This window comes from Balaenoptera ricei, chromosome 2, assembly GCF_028023285.1.
Source record: "Balaenoptera ricei isolate mBalRic1 chromosome 2, mBalRic1.hap2, whole genome shotgun sequence".
NCBI lineage: Eukaryota > Metazoa > Chordata > Mammalia > Artiodactyla > Balaenopteridae > Balaenoptera > Balaenoptera ricei.
The window spans coordinates 128285167-128304821 of record NC_082640.1 but is presented as its reverse complement, the minus strand read 5'-3'; the positions used below and the strand labels follow the sequence as shown (position 1 = coordinate 128304821).

The 19655-nt window shown below is 35.1% G+C and overlaps 1 protein-coding gene across 2 annotated transcripts in view; it reads left to right on the top strand.

The window, feature by feature from the left end:
• The window catches only part of SEC23A (SEC23 homolog A, COPII coat complex component), a 69558-nt gene that overhangs the window by 10937 nt on the left and 38966 nt on the right, over window positions 1-19655 (top strand). For both annotated transcript variants that reach the window (XM_059915680.1, XM_059915679.1), the window contains 8 exons: window positions 2194-2435; window positions 4177-4234; window positions 4445-4531; window positions 5448-5684; window positions 9366-9445; window positions 10222-10366; window positions 16103-16261; window positions 17361-17476. In XM_059915680.1, the coding sequence (XP_059771663.1) occupies window positions 2215-2435; window positions 4177-4234; window positions 4445-4531; window positions 5448-5684; window positions 9366-9445; window positions 10222-10366; window positions 16103-16261; window positions 17361-17476 (1103 nt within the window). In that variant the 5' untranslated portion in view covers window positions 2194-2214. The remainder of the gene's footprint in view (window positions 1-2193; window positions 2436-4176; window positions 4235-4444; window positions 4532-5447; window positions 5685-9365; window positions 9446-10221; window positions 10367-16102; window positions 16262-17360; window positions 17477-19655) is intronic.

Genomic DNA, 19655 nt, shown 5'->3' with positions numbered 1-19655 from the left:
CATTGGCAACAAATACTGTGAATGGTTTTGCAGGTGACAGGCTCACTTCATCCATTTTTAAGAAAATATATAACAAATACCTAAGTACTAGTTATATACTATTCTTGGAGAATTGAGAAAATAGTCACTCAAAACATTTTTTGTGTTTTGTCGTTCAAATGAACAACCCTGATTGGTTGAGTATATTTTAATAGTCTTTTGATGCTTTTTGGTGATGCATTTTAGATGTATCTCAGATTATAGATGCAATTAAGTAATAAACAGAAAACTTCATTTGCTTTATGTTCTGTAGAAATAATGGGAGGGATTGCATACTCCTAGAATTTACACTCACATCTGTAGCATGGAAGCTGTTGCTAAAAACCATTTCTCTCCCAGAAGAGGTTGTTTCTCCTCTTATTGTTGCCTGTGTTAAAACTGAGGTTGGCATCTTCTAACTCCTCTCTGATTATCCCAGACCTTTGTTTTATCATTATCTTTCAACAGCCACTTTTTCTTGAAAGCTCATATTATCTTTCTCAAAGCTGTCTCCTGTATTTAGCTTTAAAATAATCTTTTCTAAACAAATCTAGATATCTTAGGATTTCTCTCTACCCTTTATCAGTCTCTGAAAAATACATGATCACTTTTGAATAGCATAAAATTCCTTAGTTGTCTCTGAAATTCTGATAGGAAGAAATAGTGATTAATTTTTATTTTATTATTATTATTTTTTTTAATTTTTATTTATTTATTTATTTATTTTATGGCTGTGTTGGGTCTTCGTTTCTGTGCGAGGGCCTTCTCTAGTTGCGGCGAGCGGGGGCCACTCCTCATCGCGGTGCGCGGGCCTCTCACTATCGCGGCCTCTCTTGTTGCGGAGCACAGGCTCCAGACGCACAGGCTCAGTAACTGTGGCTCACGGGCCCAGTCGCTCCGCGGCATGTGGGATCTTCCCAGACCAGGGATCGAACCCGTGTCCCCTGCATTGGCAGGCAGACTCTCAACCACTGCGCCACCAGGGAAGCCCTATTTTATTATTTTTTAATTGCGATATAATTGACATATAACCTTTCTTTTAGAGAAGGGAAAGGTCTTAGCTGCTTAAGATACTTAAGATTTGTTAAGCCTCACTTTCTGTAATTTGTATTACTAAAATATATTCGGACATTTTTCTAAAATTAAAATTATTGTATCTAATAATACCTTTTCTTCCCTTACTTATATTTTAGAATCAGTTCCTCATCCCATTGTTGTTCTTAGCTACTTCAGCATCCATGTTGCCTCTGTTGGCACCCTACCTTCATAATTCTTCGGTTCTTTATGCCATTCATCTCTCCCACAAGTCTTTTAGCCAGCCACATAGTACTTGAAATTCTATCTTCTCAGACCTTTAAATTTTACAATTTCCTTGCATCACTAACCACTGTTGCATTTTGAGAGCATGAGATAGATAGAACTGCTTCCCAGGTAGGAGAGCTGGCATCCTAGTCAGGAAGCTAAAGAATAACAAGATGGAGATGTCTCTTGACACTGGGCACTAACCAGAGTGGCATCTCCCTCTTCCAGTGGTAAAGTTAAATGATTATATTGAAATTATATATCTCAAATTAGAGTTTAAAATACTCTCTTAAGTTGGAATGTTAAAAGTATTCTGAACTAAGTTTCTGCAAGAGAGGTTAAATGATGCATGATAAAAAAAATTACCTGTCTAAAATAGAAGTACCTAGTTTTAGAAAAATATTTTTGTTTTGCACCCTTAAATATTCTCTTCTAGCAAGTTTAGTGGAAACTTACTACTTTCTGGGTAGAAAAGCATGTGAGTTTTAGAATTTAATGTTTTTGACTATTTATTAGAATAATGTAACTCACAAGGCTGATACGGAAAACTTAGGATCTAGATTTTCCCCCATTTTTGCCTTAAATCAATAGGACATCTATTTTATTATTTATTATTTTTTGCCGTAGTTTTTTTTGAGAGTGAATAAAAAAGGATAAAATACCTCTCATTGGGCCTAATAGGCATTGGGTTCTGTAGAGCCATTCATTATTTTGTTTTAATTGTGATCATTGTTGTTTGCTAATTTTTTTTTGAGATAAATATTTTCATTTGGTTATGATTTCTAATGGATTAATATTGCTGGAAGTGGGAAAAACATACTTATTTTGAATTTTCTTAAGAGGATTTAAAAATATCCTTTAATTTTGTTACAGAAATAAGAATCAAGGTCTACAATGACAACCTATTTGGAATTCATCCAACAAAATGAAGAACGAGATGGAGTCCGATTTAGTTGGAATGTTTGGCCATCAAGTCGACTGGAAGCTACAAGAATGGTCGTTCCAGTAGCAGCCTTATTTACACCACTGAAGGAGAGACCAGATTTGCCACCCATTCAATATGAACCTGTTCTGTGTAGTAGGACCACTTGCCGTGCAGTTTTGAATCCTTTATGGTAATTAAAGTATATGGAAAAAACTAATGTGTCACTATGATTAAAAAAAAATGTAGTTTCTTTCTTGCTCATTTATATAAAAATGTCTTTGTTTTTGTTTATAGTTATTTTTTCAAATTAAGGTAGTCAGATCCAAAGAGCTATAAAATTTTAGGATCATGCTAGTTGTAGTGAGTTGATAAGAAACCAAATGCGAAGTTGTCACTGTGTAAACTGTTAGATTCTATCAGTATTCTCTAGATACTGATGCTGGCAATCATCCCATCTTGTGTCATTTGAAAAGTCATAGTTGAGTGGTATGGTATTTGAAAAATGTTATGATTTCTTGTTACATAAGCCAGACTCTCAAGAATTAACTTTTATTCCTCTTTCTGCTCCCTCTCTCTCCACTCAGTCCACTAGCAACTCTGGTCGATTCCATCTCCAGAACCATCAGGATTCTGTCTCTTACTCTCTGCTAGAACATGGTACTTCAAAATATACCATCTTTTTCCTGGATGGTTTCATTATCCTCCTAACTGGTCTTCCTGTTTCCATTCTTGCTTTTCAGCAGTCTCTTCTCCACTCAGAAGCTAGAGTTTTACAAATGGATATCAGATTATTAAAATCGTTCAATAGCTACTTATTACACTGGAATGAAAAATCCATATCCCTTATCAAGACCTATAAAGCCCTATATGATCTATCCTCTGTGTATTTCTGCCTTAATCTTGTATCACCCATTTTCTTTATTTTCATCTGCATTATACCTTACCCTCTCTCTTATCCTTGGATATACCTAACTTACTTCTACCACAGACTTTGTGCAATAGCTATAGGTGCTGCCTGGATTGCTTTGCCCCCAGATTTTCCTATGACTGGTTTCTTTTCAATTCGATTACATGTCAGTTGTTTATTTTTTTATTTTTTATTTTTTTGGCTGCGTTTGGGTCTTCGTTGCCGCGCGCGGGCTTTCTCTAGTTGCGGCGAGAGGGCTCTTTGTTGTGGTGCGCAGGCTTCTCATTACTGTGGCTTCTCTTGTTGTGGCACGCGGGCCCTGGGGCGTGCGGGCTTTAGTAGTTGTGGCTCACGGGCTCTAGAGCACAGGCTCAGTAGCTGTGGCGCACGGGCTTAGTTGCTCCGCGGCATGTGGGATCTTTCCAGACCAGGGATCGAACCCATGACCCCTGCATTGGCAGGCGGGTTCTTAACCACTGCGCCACCAGGGAAGTCCCTCAGTTGTTTATTAATGAAGGCTTTCCTTTAAAGTGCCCTCCCAAATACATTCTCATATCCTGCTTTGTAATCTTTAATCTTTATTATCACTATCTAAAAGTATCTTCTGTGATATATATCACAGATATAAACTCTGTGATAGCAGGGACCTTTGATCTTGTTTACTTCTTTATCATCAGCACCTAGAATAATGGCATTCAATAAATATATTTTTATTGAATAAATGCTTTCTAGATCTGAGTTTAGAAGTTACTGAGCCATTTGGAGAAAAAAAAATAGGATTATCTTAATTTTATTGTTGATATTTGTGATATATTAAAAGTTACAATATATTCATTTTGGTGAACTTGTATGTGTTAAAAGTATGAATTAAATAATGGCAACACCTAAAAATACATGGCTTTTAAAGATTGCTTTGATATCAACTTGAATGTATTCATTTTCAGAAAGAAATTAATTTTATTGAAATTAGGATTATTGTACAATTTAACTGAACCATGAGCTATTGTATCTTTTCTTAAAACAGTCAAGTGGATTATCGAGCAAAACTCTGGGCTTGCAACTTTTGTTATCAAAGGAATCAGGTAAGAAAACCCCTGTTGCATATGTTAATGCTATAATACTGCTCTAAATATGCAGAAAGATGCATATTTAAAAATAAAGATGAAATAACTTTATATATGATGAAACTATCCTTTTTAATAATTAAATGATCAGGAAATAATTATTTTCAGTTTAAAATTTCATTACTCACAAATAATTTGTTAAAATGTTTTGTTTTTTTCTACCTGCAGTTTCCACCTACTTATGCTGGTATATCTGAACTGAATCAACCTGCTGAACTTTTACCTCAGTTTTCTAGCATTGAATATGTAGTTCTGGTAAGAACGTAAGAGTAACTCTTTAAGAAATTTAAAATATCCAGTAATTTATACCAAAATAACTGTTAAATTGAGCTGACTTAAAAGGCATCATTCTTGATTCTTACATTGAATTGATTGAGAATTTCAAAGGTAAGAACTGTCAAGGTCAGTTTGAGTAAGGTAATTTCTGTTGTAGTTATTTGAAAGGTGGCCAAGGTACTGGGTGGGGTGGTGTGGTTTGCTATACCAAATAGATCAATAAACAGTAAAGTATCAATTTTGCTTTGTAGATGGAAGGTCAATTAGCAATACTTGGTCAGTATGATGCTAGAGCCTAATGATATATTCCCAAGTCTAATAATGAAATTACTCTTGCATTGCCCCTTGTTAAGAAAATCATTTTTCTTCCCTTTCTGAACAGCTTTACATAGTTATTTACATATTTAAGTATTAAGGTAATATTTTTTATGAATGTTGTAGAGAAACCAGAATATGGTTCACTGAGCCAGTCAGTAATTTGTCCACTCTGGCTAGTTTCCAGTTCTCTTATAATCCAATTCAGGGTTAGATAATTATTTTATAAAAATCACCTAATTTTGCTTTTAAGCTTTATGGTTACTATTTTCTTATTTTAAAAGAAATAAATGCTTGTTATAAGAAATGAAACCTCATGCAGTTAAGTAAAATTGAAAGTGAAAATCTCCTTCACGTAACTATGAATAATGTTTTTAAACTGAATTTTTCACTTGATGATGTCTTGGATATCTCTCCATGCATATATAACCTGTTTCATTTCTGAAATGGCTTTATTAGGATTCCATTGTGTAAATGTATTGTAAATTATTTAATTAGTCCTCTGCTGATTATCCTGTGTATTGTGCTGAAGTGTTAATACTTTTAAAACATTTTTTTTTATCGCACCATTTTTTAAAAGCGTGGTCCTCAGATGCCTTTGATATTCCTCTATGTGGTTGATACTTGCATGGAAGATGAAGACTTACAAGCCCTGAAAGAATCTATGCAGATGTCATTAAGTCTTTTACCACCTACAGCTTTGGTTGGCCTAATTACTTTTGGGAGAATGGTGCAGGTTCATGAACTTGGATGTGAGGGCATTTCAAAAAGCTATGTCTTCAGAGGAACAAAAGATCTGTCTGCCAAACAACTCCAGGTAAACAACAAGAATGGTAGTTTTAGCCTGTTTGTGCACATCACTCTATGTATGTCTATAAATGCCTTCTATATATAAGTTTCTAGAAAATATTATGAATGACTAATATAATTGTATTATAACAAAGCCTTTAGTGTTGGCCTCAGTGTTCTTTCATTTGCCTTAAATTTTTATCGTAGAGATTGAAGACCCTTCACTTTTGAAGTATTTTTAAAATTTAGAGTGAAACTGAAGCTATTTTACTAGAGATTTGAAGGGCTTATAGAAGAGTCATGCTGAAGACTGAGAGAGGGCAACCACAGAATTTTAGCTTTTGTTTCTTTACATCTCACTTAGGAACTAAACACTTTGTGTTTGGCAAGGGGGCATATTTTAAGGCTTGAGAGTTAATAGGTGAACCATGAGTATATATATTTTTTCACACACTAGGACATTTTTATCTTTGGGGCAAATTGAAGCTTTGTCTTCCAAGGCAGGGAGTTATGTGTAACATACTAGGATCATCTTGGTGTATTTTTCAAAATCTTTTCCTGTCCAGAGATTTTGATAGATCCTAAGAGAGTGAGTGAATATGTGCTTCAACTGGAAGATAGTTGAGAGGGTAGAGACTTCATGTAAGTGTTTTGAAAAACTTTGTAAGTGATTCTTTTTTAAAAATTAAGTAATTAGTTAATTTTTGGCTGCGTTGGGTCTTCATTGCTGTGCACAGACTTTCTCTAGTTGTGATGAGTTAGGGCTACTCTTCACTGCGGTGCGTGGGCTTCTCATTGCGGTGGCTTCTCTTGTTGCCGAGCACGGGCTCTAGGCGCACGGGCTTCAGTAGTTGTGGAATGTGGGCTCAGTAGTTGTGGCTCGCGGGCTCTAGAGTGCAGGCTCAGTAGTTGTGGCGCACGGGCTTAGTTGTTCCGCGGCATGTGGGATCATCCCGGACCAGGGATCAAACTCATGTTCCTTGCGTTGGCAGGCGGATTCTTTTTTTTTTTTTAAATAAATCTATTTATTTATTTATTTATTTTTGGCTGCGTTGGGTCTTCATTGCAGTGCGCAGGCTTCTCATTGCATTGGCTTCTCTTGTTGTGGAGCACGGGCTCTAGGCCTGCGGGCTCAGCAGTTGTGGCTCGTGGCTTTAGAGTGCAGGCTCAGTAGTTGTGGCTCACGGACTTAGTTGCTCCACGGCATGTGGGATCTTCCTGGACCAGGACTCAAACCTGTGTCCCCTGCATTGGCAGGTGTATTCTTAACCACTGTGCCACCAGGGAAGTCCCTCTAAGTGATTCTTATACAACCCCCAGTTGAGAAATTACCCTGATTGGTAAGCCTGGTATAAAGTAGACAGATATGAAATCAGACTTTGGAGGCATCCAGGTAGCCGAAAATGAAAAAAGAAAAAAGATTTTGAGGATGACTAATTTGAAGCTTAGCAGACTGGGATAGTGGTGCCGCAGTTAACCGAGACAGGAAATACTGGAGGAATATGCAGGTTTGGAGGGGGAGGATAAATGAACAGTGAATATGATAGTGAATCATAGTAGTGACTAAGATTTGAAGAAGTGGGGAAAATTAGAGTCTGTGTTCTTTCAAGAGGTTTGTTTTTGAAGGTAGGGAAGGAGATAGTGTGAAAGTTTGAGAGAGAGAGGACCGAGTTAAAGAGGTTTACTTTAGGAGGGACACTTGAATGTGTTTATACACAAAAAGAAAGAGACTAAAGAGGGTGAGTGAAAGCAAGAGTGAGATGAGGAGAGGGAGGTTTCACAAAACATGACAGGGCTTCCTTCAGGAGCATAAGAAGCAGAGTACCTTGAAGGGGAGGATCACTTGTTTCCATGAGACAAGAGAGAGTGGGCAAGTTTTAACCTCTATGTACCTTAGTTTTTTCATGTGTAAAGGGAGATAATAATAGTATCTATCTTACAGGGCAGTCATGAAAATTAAATGGATTGTGCTTTTAGTAATCTTTATTTATTTATTTATTTTTATATTTATTCTTGTCTGTGTTGGGTCTTCGTTTCTGTGTGAGGGCTTTCTCCAGTTGCGGCAAGCGGGGACCACTCTTCATTGCGGTGCACGGGCCTCTTCACTATCGTGGCCTCTCTTGTTGCGGAGCACAGGCTCCAGACGCGCAGGCTCAGTAATTGTGGCTCACGGGCCTAGTTGCTCCGCGGCATGTGGGATCTTCCCAGACCAGGGCCTGAACCCGTGTGCCCTGCATTAGCAGGCAGATTCTCAACCACTGTGCCACCAGGAAAGCCCGGATTGTGCTTTTAGATGTTTGCTATTACTGTTATTTTTAAACTGTAAATTTATTTAAAGTAGTTTATTTCTAGTTCTGACTGCAGAATACCTTTTACTTAAATTATGTAATACGTATGTAATACATAAAACATCTGCCTTTTTGAAACAATGAATGCATGCAAACTAAATTTTTTTCTCCATCAAAATGTTTTTATCTTCCTTCTCTACCCATCTTGTTGAAGAGAGCCTGGTCTTTGTTCCCCAAATAGTTCTGGATTCAAATCTTAAACTCTTCTAGTTGTGTGATCTTGGGCTGATCTCTTTGCTTGTTTTCTCCTCCTCTATGGAAAGGAATAAACAATACCTATTTTACCAGATTATTTTATTTTAATACTAAATGAAATGATGTAAGTGAGAACACTCAGTGTAGTATAAACTCTTTTAGGGCTTTTATAGCAAAATCTGGATTAATATCTTGCTTTGCTACTTACTAGTTTTGTAACCTTAGGCAAGTTACTTAGCCCTTCTGAGTGTCAGTTTTCATTTGCAAAGCAGGAATTTAAAAATCTACTTCATTATATTTTGTGAGGAAATAGTATATACAAAGAGTTTAGCACAGAATCTGGCACATAAGTCCTCAGTAAAAAGTTGCTGTTCCTTCTAGCAGTGTAGGAAATACTGCAGGATTGGTTCAATAATTTTTTTTTTTTTTGCAAATCTTTAGACTTTCTGATTTTCTGTTATATACTTTTATTCTATTACTTTATGACTAAGCATTTCTAGATTCAAGAAAATTTTAGTAAAATAACATTATTTTCATGTGTCTAGAGAGGAATTCTGCACACATCTAAAATTCAGAACAAAACTGGCAGTTTGGTTAGGCATTAAGTCAGAAAATTAAGAAGCATAGACGTACAAGGTGTGTGTACCTTATAAACCCCATTAATACAATTCCTTGTATCTCTCCTTTATATTTATTACAGTTGCAATTTTACACTTATTTAGCTAATGATTTAACTCTTGTCTGTTTCACCAGATATAAATTTCCATACGGTCAGGGACTATATATTTTTTTCAACATTAGATACCTGGCACATTGCGATATAGTTGCTGAAAGGAATGAATGAAGACAAGTTAAGAAATAGAGAAATTCAAGTTACACAGTAGCTTACTTTTACTTAATTAGAAATAAAGTATTTCTGAGCTAGTATCCCTCTTTTTTGCTCACATAGCACCTTGTACTTTGCTGTCTTACGATGATCATTTCATTGTTATTACTGTTTACCTGACAGTCTCCCCAACTAGAACTTTTGCTTTCTGAGGGAAGAGACTTTGTTTTCTTTATTTTTGTGTTCCTAATGCCTACAGAAGCACCTTGCATGTCATAAATATTTGATACATCTTTGTAGGAGTAATTAAATGGATATCACAAAAATAATCTCTTTACAGGAAATGCTGGGGCTCTCTAAAGTACCAGTTACTCAAGCAACACGTGGTCCTCAGGTACAGCAGCCACCTCCTTCCAATAGGTAATAAATACGGCAAAGAGAATTTTACAATTCGTGTGGCTATTTTAAGCATCCTATATCCTTAACTTGAATGTAGGGATTCAGTGATACTATATTGTTAAATATTTTTAGGAATGTAAATATTGCATTAGTATACTTTTTAAAGAGTTGAGGTAGAATCACATCGCTGAAAAGGTTGGTTTTTCATTATTACAATGTAAGGAGTTTCTTTAGTTTTGATATACTTTTGATTTTCTAAGTTCAGAAAAACTTAATTTTTGTGGTTGAGGGCAGCCAAGCAAAAATAGTGCCCCCACAAGCTTTTCATTTTGCCTCCTTAGCCTTGTAGTAGCTTTTTCCACTAAACTTACTAATCAGAGGTGGTCTTACTAAAACTGAGTTGATGTATCTTCTCATAATTAATTCAGTAACCTTAAGACTTACTAGATTGGTAAATGGAAGATGCAGTCTCAAAGTAATACTTGGTTTGAGTGTTTTATTTATAGTAGCTGTACTCAGTGTGGTTCCTCACCAGTGGGCAACATCACCTGGGAACTTATTTGAAATGCAGATTTTTGGTCACCACCCCAGACCTACTGAAACAAAACTCTGGAACCAGCAATCTATGTTAAAAAAAGCCCTCCCACCAATTTTGATGTACACAAAAGTTTGAGAACGATTGGTCTACCGTGTATTCAAATTATTTTTCTCTATTTTTAAGAAAGCGGACAATTTGTTTCTTAAACCCTCACCCACAAACATTTATAAATGACTTTTTACTTAATTTTGTTTTGCAGATTCTTGCAGCCAGTACAGAAAATAGATATGAATCTCACAGATCTTCTGGGAGAACTGCAGCGAGACCCATGGCCTGTACCACAGGGAAAGAGACCTTTGCGTTCCTCTGGGGTGGCACTTTCCATAGCTGTAGGACTACTTGAGGTAGTGACAATAGCTTTGTTTTGGAATGTAAATGTGTATGTGTGTGTATGGAATGATATGTACAAGATAATGTTGGGTGGAAAAATCAGGTCATAGGACAGCACATATGTGATTTTATTTAAAGTTTGATCTGTGGTATATCCTTTTGTGTATAGAGCGGCTTCTGGAAGGATGTTTACCCAATTGTTAACAGTGGTGGGTTAAGGAGAGTTTTACTTTTAAGTAGAATTTGAAAATTTTACACTTGACATATCTTAGCTTTGTAATTAGAAGAGTTTTTTAAAAAATGTTTTTTAAAATTTGATATGTTATTAAATTTATAGACAAGCTGCAAAGGACTTTTTTTCTGAACTATTTGAGATTAAGTTGCTGAAGTGATGTTACCAACCCCTTGAATACTTTAGTTGTATTTCCTATAAACCAGGATATTCTCCTACATAACCATAATACAACTTTCAAAGTCAGGTTTTGAAATATATGATACATACACTGATGTACTGTACAATACATAACACTGATACATTACTACCATCTAATTCTCAAAACTCATTCAAGTTTCACTGGTTATCTCAATAATTTCTTTTACTGAAAGGATTTAATTCAGAGGCATGTATGTAGTGGTTATGTCCGTTTAGTCTCCTTTAGTCTGGTGTAGGTCCTCAGCCTTTCCTTGACTTTCATGACCTTGGCACTTTGGAAGATTCAAGCCAGTACATAGAGTGTCTCTCAAATTAGGTTTGTCTTGATGTAGCCTCACAATTAGATTGAGGTCTTGCATCATTGGCAGGAATATCACAGAAGTAATGGTCTTTTCTTATTGTATCCTCTCAGGTGGCACATGATTTTCATTTGCCCATTATTGATGATTATCACTTTGATCACTCATTAAGGCGTGTCTGCCAGGTTTCTCCACTGTAAAATTACTCTTATTTCCCCTCCTTTTGTGATTAATAAACATTAGATGGTGAGGATCTTTGAAACCATGCAAATATCCTATTCCTCATCAAACTTTCAATTTATTCATTTATTTATTAATATCACTGTGGATTCGTGGTTTCCTGTTTTTTACAGTGAGTTATCTGTTGCTATCATTTTTTATTCTTTTAACTTTCTACTTTGACATAATTCCAAACATATGGAAAAGTTACAAGAATGGTTCAAAGAATTCCTTTAAACCTTTCACCCAGATTCCTCAAGTGTTAACATTTTATTACATTTGCTTTATCCTTCTCTCTCCAGATATTTATATAGATAGTGTGCTCTCTCTATAAATATAGATGTAGCTATATATAGGTATCTATTTATATGTTACACACATATAAATTTTAAAAAGCCATTTGAAAGTCAGTTACAAACGTGATGTCCCTTTACTTCTAAGTTCTTTAGTGCGCATTTCTTAATTACATGAGAACATTCCTTTGTATAACCGCAGTTCATTTAACAATCATGAAATTAACATTGATATAACACTATTTTCTAATCTTTAAACTTTATTCAGATTTCACCAGTTATCCTAATAATACCGTGTATTGTATTCAATTGTTATGTCTCTTTGGTGTCCTTCCTTTATTCTGGAACAGTTCCACAGTTTTTCTTTGTGTTTCATGACAATACTTTTTGGGTTTATCTGATCTTCAATCATGAGTAGATTGAGCTTATGCACTTTTGGCAGGAATATTGCAAAACTGATTTGTGTTCTGCTTATGCAACATATCAGGAAGTTTTATTACTACTGTTGTTACTTAGCTTTGATCACTTGGATAAGGTGGTTTCTGCCAGGTTTCTTCACTGTAGAGTTACATTATTTTCACTGTAGAGTTAAGTATCTAATGGGGAGATACCTTGTATATTCATCAAACTTTTACCCAATAGTTTTAGCATCCATTCATGATTCTTGCCTGGTCAATTATTATTGTGATGGGTGCTAAATAGTGACTTTCTAATTCCATAACTTCTTCTACATTTATTAGTTGGCTTTCTACTTGAGGAAGAGCATTCTGTTCTTCCCCATTTATATATTTATATTGGTGTGAATTCTTATTTCATCCAATGGATTATATTCCTTTACTGTCATTATTTATTTTGATACTCAAATTGTCCCAGATTTGGCCAGTGGGAGCCCCTTCAAGCTGGCTCCTGGGTCCTTATTATATGTCATCATTGTCTGAACATTTGCTTGCTTTCTAGTACAATAAGATGTTCAAGGCTCATCTTACACCTGCCCTGGACCTGATATCAGCCATTTTGAAGCCCTGGTTTCTTTTAGCTCTTGGTTCCACCAGGCAGATCTAGATGCTTCATGTGCTCACTGTTACTGGAATGTCATTGCTTGTATGTCCTAGCGGATGGAGCTAAGAAATATATGTATGTGCATACGTATATGTATGTATGTGTGTTTCTATAAATGTATATATACACACATACCTATATAATTAAGTATGTATGTGTGCATATATACACATATATCTAAGTACCCCTGCATACATCTATGTCTATCTCTATTAAAACCACAAACGCTATATATTAAAAACCAAGAGTTCTTTCAGATATATCCAATTCCAATTCAGTACCACAGGGTTTATTCTATCCTTCCCATATTTGTAACTCCCTTCTCTGACCACAGGAACCTGGTTCGGACTATTCAAAATATGTTTACTTATTTGCTCCGTCCTAGAATACACATAGAATAGTTTTAGAATTTCTAGCTCGGACCTCTGAAAAAGAAGCCTAGGAGTTAGCGCTCAGTATTTTTTAACATTCTGAGGATAAACAGGACAAAATATACTGTACTCAAAAGTGAACGGGGTTAGTTATCCACAACCTCCCTCCTCTTAGTGTGGTTATGTTTTTCATTTGGTGTACATTCTGTGCATTTCTTTTTTAAAAATCCCATTCTTGTTTTGCATGTGTATATATGCGTAGGGAAGCATTAACATGATTCCAAATCACAGTTGTACAAAAAGATATACTCAGAGTAGTCTCAGTCCCTTTGTTGGATGAAACTTGTCTTCTAATAAATTTCTTAAGACTTAAGGGTACAGAATTTCCTAACCTGTCGAATGTTTAAACTGCTTTTCTATGGCCTTTTTATACTTGAAGGATAGCTTGGTTGGATATAAAAAGCCTTGGTTCTCACTTTCTTTCCTATAGTTTTTGAAAATGATGCTCCATTGTTTTCTTGCTTTGATGTTGTTTTTGAGAAGACTGATGCCAGCCTAATTCTCTTGCCCTTGTAAATTATTTGATCATTTGCTTGGAGTGTTACTAGTATGTCTTGTGGGTTAATTTTCTCTAGTGCCTGGTGATCCTTTTCTATATGTGTATTCAAATCTTTTGTTTCTATAAAGTTTTCTTGTATTACAGTTTTAAGTGTTAGTTTTTTCATTCTTTTGTTTATCTTCTTTAAGAACTCCAATTATACATAAATTGGATCTTTGCTTGTTTTGCATTTCAACCACTTTATCTCTGATCTTTTATTCTTATTTATTTCGTTTTCATGCTCTTGATTATTTTCTTGCTTTTCTTTAGTGCCCCTTAATAAGTTTTCATTTGAATCTGGCAGTTGTTCTATGCTGGCTACTAGCTTCCTTCTTCTTTCTTCCATGTACTTTTCCCCAAACTGCCCTTGCTTGTGTGAAGGCTTGCATGGGAGATAGCTCACTGGGACTTAGTGTTTATTATTATTTTTTTACTTATAAGTAACTTGAAGTTTGAATGCTTTTTGTGTTCTAGTTATGAAGGTGTGTGGTTTGTATACTTTAATTTGTTCTTGTTCTTTACTGATATTTCAGCTTTACATGACTGCTGTTACCTCAGCAGGATGATACCCAGTATGAAAACAGTATTTTTATTTGTTTATTAATCTAGTTTAAGAATGTTTTAGAAGTAATAAGTATACCTAATAAAAACATTCAAACAATATGCAAGGATGTATAAAAATGAAAAGTAAAAGGCCTTTTTCCTTGCTCTTGCCTAGATTTGTTAATCATGATTTTTAAAATTATCATCAAAGTATATCATTGACATTCTTTTCTGAAGCTATAATGTAGCTTGAAAATGCAGTGTGTATTTTTGTTCAATAACTGCTTATAGAAATTAGAAATAAAAGCATTTCAAATATATATAAATATTGTTAATTGTGGAATGGAGTGGTTATACACATAGAGAAGGAGATGTAATTCTTTGTCATTGCAGTTTTGCTGCTTGCTAGGGAATCTTTCATGTATTAAAGTCTTAGGATACCTTTAAATTTGTTTTTTCTAGATTCCCTGTTTCTTTTGGATTGTACTCAGTTCTTTTGTTTATTATAAATTTTCTGAGGTCTTGCATGTCTAAAAATGTTTTTTAATTTTTCCCTCTCACTTCATTTGTACTTTGGGTGGGCCATCTTCAATAGGATCTTTGAGCCATTCCTCGCTAGTATTCTAACAGATAGTTTATTGGATAATTTGATGTAGTCTCATTCTTAGTCCTTTTCAGGAAACTTATTTTTCCCACTGAACATTTTTAGAATGTTCTCTTTAATTTTAGAGTTCTGAAATTTCATTAGGCTGCGTTTAGGTTTGATTATTTTTTCATTAATTATGTTTGGTTTTTGGTAGGTCCTTTCATTCTGAAGACTCCTGTCATTCTTCAGCTTACTTTATTTTTTTCTTTTTTATTCTATATTCATTAGATTGATGCTGCACTTCTGCATTTCTTCATATCTTTATTTTTTTCCTCATATTTTCCTTCTTTGCTCCTATTTCTTGGAGGTTTCTTCAAGTTTATTTTCCATATCTCTAACTTGGTCTTCAGACATGCTTTTTAGCCCATTCGTTGAGGTATTTTTACTTTTGCCATGATTTTAATTCTAGAAACTCTTGAGAGTTGTCATATTTGTTTTGATATTCATTGTAACATGTGTTCTGTTCTGTATCTTTCAGCCCCCAATTTCTATGCTGAGAACCTTCTCTGGGAAGATTGCCTACTTTTCTCAGAGAGCTGTTCTTAGGAATTGCTAAAATCTGTTGTCATTAGCTGCTGTTTCTGGAGCTGACTGCACTTCTTTGGCCCATTGCTGCTTTTTGTGTTTTTTTGACTCTAAATGTGGAGTTTTTAAGATATTCCCTTGGGAAGATCTGGCTTACTTTTGGAATATATATATGTATATATATTTTTAAAATTATATATAATATATATATTTAAAATTCTTTTGTCAATCCAGTACAATCTGTTGTTTGGATTCCTCAAAATTTCTAGTCTGCTGATAATACTCTTTCTTATTTATTTTTTAAACAGTACCATTTATATCATTTCACTGGCACCTTGGGAAGAAGGGGGAGGTAGACTGAAGTACTCAATCCATCAGTTTGAATTAGAAATATAAGTTGTGCATGTATTTTAAGCATAGAAGACAAAAATAACAACCAAACAGAAAAAGATACCCTCTTTTCTTCTTCTTTCCCTACTCTTCCCTGTCTAGTACTAGTTAAGCAGGAGGAACATCCTTGCTTATAGGGATCAGGTTTATAGATTATTTTAAAATTAGGAAGGCATTGCTATTAGAATAGGATTTCAAAAGAAAGATATTCACACAAACATCTTGTTTTTAAATTTTGTTTTAAACATTTGATTATTCTTGGAAAATGTATGCTTTCCTGTTTTCTAGAAAGAATATATCAAAATTCACTATCATAAATGTATATCCATATGTTTTCCTTTAAACTCTTCTCATGAGTTACTTTTTCCTGATAGTGTACTTTTCCCAACACTGGTGCTCGTATCATGATGTTCATTGGTGGTCCAGCCACTCAGGGGCCTGGAATGGTGGTTGGAGATGAATTGAAGACGCCCATAAGATCATGGCATGACATTGAAAAAGACAATGCCAAATATGTTAAAAAAGGAACAAAGGTAATTTTGGTTTTTAAGTCTTTTTGCCTTATTAGAAAAATTCATTTGATGGAAGAGGAAGAATATAATTACATTATGATAAATCTGATATTGTGATGATCCTGCAACTGCTCCTCAGAATTAGAGAAATAGTCTTTTTTTTCCTCGATAATTTGTTATATTTTTTCTGGTTTTAAATATTTAAAAACTTAATAGGGGGCACCAATAGGTGTCTCTTTAAAAACTACTCCTGAGAGAAAACCTGTGTGTCTTTTTTAATATTCATGTTAAAGAATGTCTTTTCCATCAGGAAGAATTTCTTGAATTTTCCAATTTTTCATTTCCAAGAGGCTGCCCTTTAGATATGTATATTGTTCATAGCTTGAATAGTCCGTCATTTTCTCATAAGTTGTTCTCTGTTCATGTAACTTCAATTTTATCTGGGTTTGTGTCAGTTCATTTTCACTACTGTTGATTCTTGATACCCTTGTATTGGTTCTGCTTGTTAATGTCCCATCCCTCCCCCCCTTTTTAAAAAAATTGTCTGGAGTTTACAATTTTAGTTTAGTTGTCCTGTATTATCTCATATTTCTTTTTGGTAGTCATTATTATATTTTTAGGGTGTAATTAGTAACAGATAATTTTTGTCACTATTAATGGATGCTTTTTTTCCTGTCACCTAATTTCCCTTTTGAATTTGGAGTATTTCTTAGAGCTTCAAAAAAAGTTTTATATTTGTTTATCTTAATGCTTTTGCTATTGCCTATTTTTCATGTTACTTGAGTATAGATTTATCCAGGAAAAAGAGTTCTGTGTTGTTCTTCCATCATGTGTATGTATGAAGAGCAACATGCCTTTCTTCAAGGTTAGCTCGAAATTTAGGAGTTCATTTAGAATGAATGGCATTTAAAGAAAAGAATGTGAAAGTGTCAGACTTATTAGAAGTTGTATCATTTTATGAGATGTTATAGAAAATTAAATTAGAACAAATCACATTTAAATTATTATGGATTATTCTTTTAGTATTTCTTAGATCATTTTGATCTATTAATGGCAAAAGATTTATAGGATGATTACGTTTATACATTACTCTGATTTGATCTTAAAAAATCTGTTGTAGCATTTTGAAGCATTGGCTAATCGTGCTGCTACGACTGGTCATGTTATTGATATCTATGCATGTGCATTAGATCAGACAGGTCTCCTGGAGATGAAATGCTGTCCTAACCTTACTGGGTATGTATATACATTTTTACAAGTATTGCAGTTATAAACTAATAATGACACTTTACAAATATAAACCAATAATGGAAAAAAAAAATAGTCATCATCCTGCCACCCCAGGGCAACAGCTATTAACAGTTTTTGATACTCCTTTCAGTAAAGCTTACTTTAAATTTTTTCTAAAATACAGTTAAAAAGGCACAAATTCTGTTTGAAAAGTTCATCTTCATACCCTTCAGTCATTGTTTTATATTATTATTTTGGTAGCTTTTTTGAGATATAATTCACATACCATAAAATTTACTCATTTAAAGCATATAATTTAATGGTTTTTTTTTTTTTTAAGTATATTCTAGCCATCACCATAATTTTATTTTAGGACATTTACATTATCCCAGCAAGAAACTCTGTACCTATTAGCAGTCACTTCGCGTTTCTCCTTCCTCCCCCTCCCCCTTTCAGCCTAGACAACCACTAAACTACTTTCTGTCCCTGTAGATTTGCCTGTTCTTGATATTAGGGGGAAACCATTTTATCCTTCACGATTAAGTATAATGTTAGCTGTGGATTTTTGTAGATGCCTTTATCAGGTTGAGTATGTTCCTATCCCTAGTTTGTTGGAGTTTTCTTTGAGTGAGATGGGAAGTCATTAGAGAGTTTTCAGGAGAGGAGTGATATGATCTGACTTAATGTTTTAAGAGGATCATTTGACTTTAGTTGTCTTTAGTACGTAGAGGGACACAGGAATATCAAGTGGTGGCATCACAGCTGGTGAGAAGTGGTTGGATTTGGGGTATATTTAGAAGACAGAGAATTTGCTAGGAGGTTGGATCTGGGGTTTGAGAAAACCAAATGAGTCTAGAAGGATTGAATTGTCCTTTATTGAAATGGGTAAGACTGGGAGGAGGAACATTTGGGGAGAACATTAGGAATTCAGTTCTGAACATGTTTGGTTTAAGATGCGAGTAGGCATCCATGAGGAGAGGTTGAGTAGGCAGTTGGATATTAGAACCTACAATGCAGAAGATAGCTGTGAATTTATATCTAGAGATATAAATGTGGGAGTTGTCAGAATATTGCTGTGGTTTTTTTTTTTGGCTGCGTTGGGTTGCTGCACACAGGCTTTCTCTAGTTACGGCAAGCGGGGCTACTCTTCATTGCGGTGTGTGGGCTTCTCATTGCAGTGGCTTCTCTTGTTGCGGAGCATGGGCCCTAGAGTGCATGGGCTTCAGTAGTTGTGGCATACGGGCTTAGTTGCTCCGCAGCACGTGGGATCTTCCCAGACCAGGTATTGAACCCACGTCCCCTGCATTGGCAGGCGGATTCTTAAGCACTGCGCCTCCAGGGAAGTCCCTATTGTTGGTTTTTCAAAGCAATAAAAATGGATGAGATTGTAAGATTGTGTAATTTAACACTATGAAGGTCATTGGTGACCTTCCTAAGAGCACTGAAAGTTGACTTAGAGTGAATAAGAAAAGGAACAGGAGGAGGGGATCGGAAGCAGCTGACATAGACCAGAGCTTCTCAGACTTTCATTTCACATGTACAAGTCAGTTGGATATCTTGTTAAAATATAGATTCTGGATTTAGTATGCATAGGATGCGACTTGAAATTCTGCTTTTCAAACAAGACCCTTGGTGATGCTAATGTTGTTGGACCAAGGGCCACACTGAGTAGTAAAGGTATAGACAGCTCTTTCATAGAGGTTTGCTGTAAAAGGGAGTGGATAAGTAGGGTATGGTATACGTTGCCATTAATTTAGGATGTTTTACTAGGTTTAGTGATAACATAGATCATTCTAGATGACATGTTTGTAAAAGTAGAAAATCTGAAAAAATCTACATGCAAACTATTAGAATTAGTATGTTAAGTTGTCAAGACTTCTAAATCAAGGTCAGTGTACAAAATTCAACTATATTTTTGTATACCAGTAAGAAATACAGTAGACCCTGGAACACCATGGGTTTCAACTGCACAGGTCCACTTATATGTGGATTTTTTTCAATAAATACATACTATAGTACTACATGATCCTTGGTTGGTTGAATCCAGGGATGTGGAACCATGGATACGGAGGGCTGACTATAAAGTTTTACACAGATTTTTGACTGCACATAAGGGTCTGTGCCCTAAACTCCACATTGTTCAAGGGTCAACTATAAAGAGCAAACAAAATTTAACAGCATACAG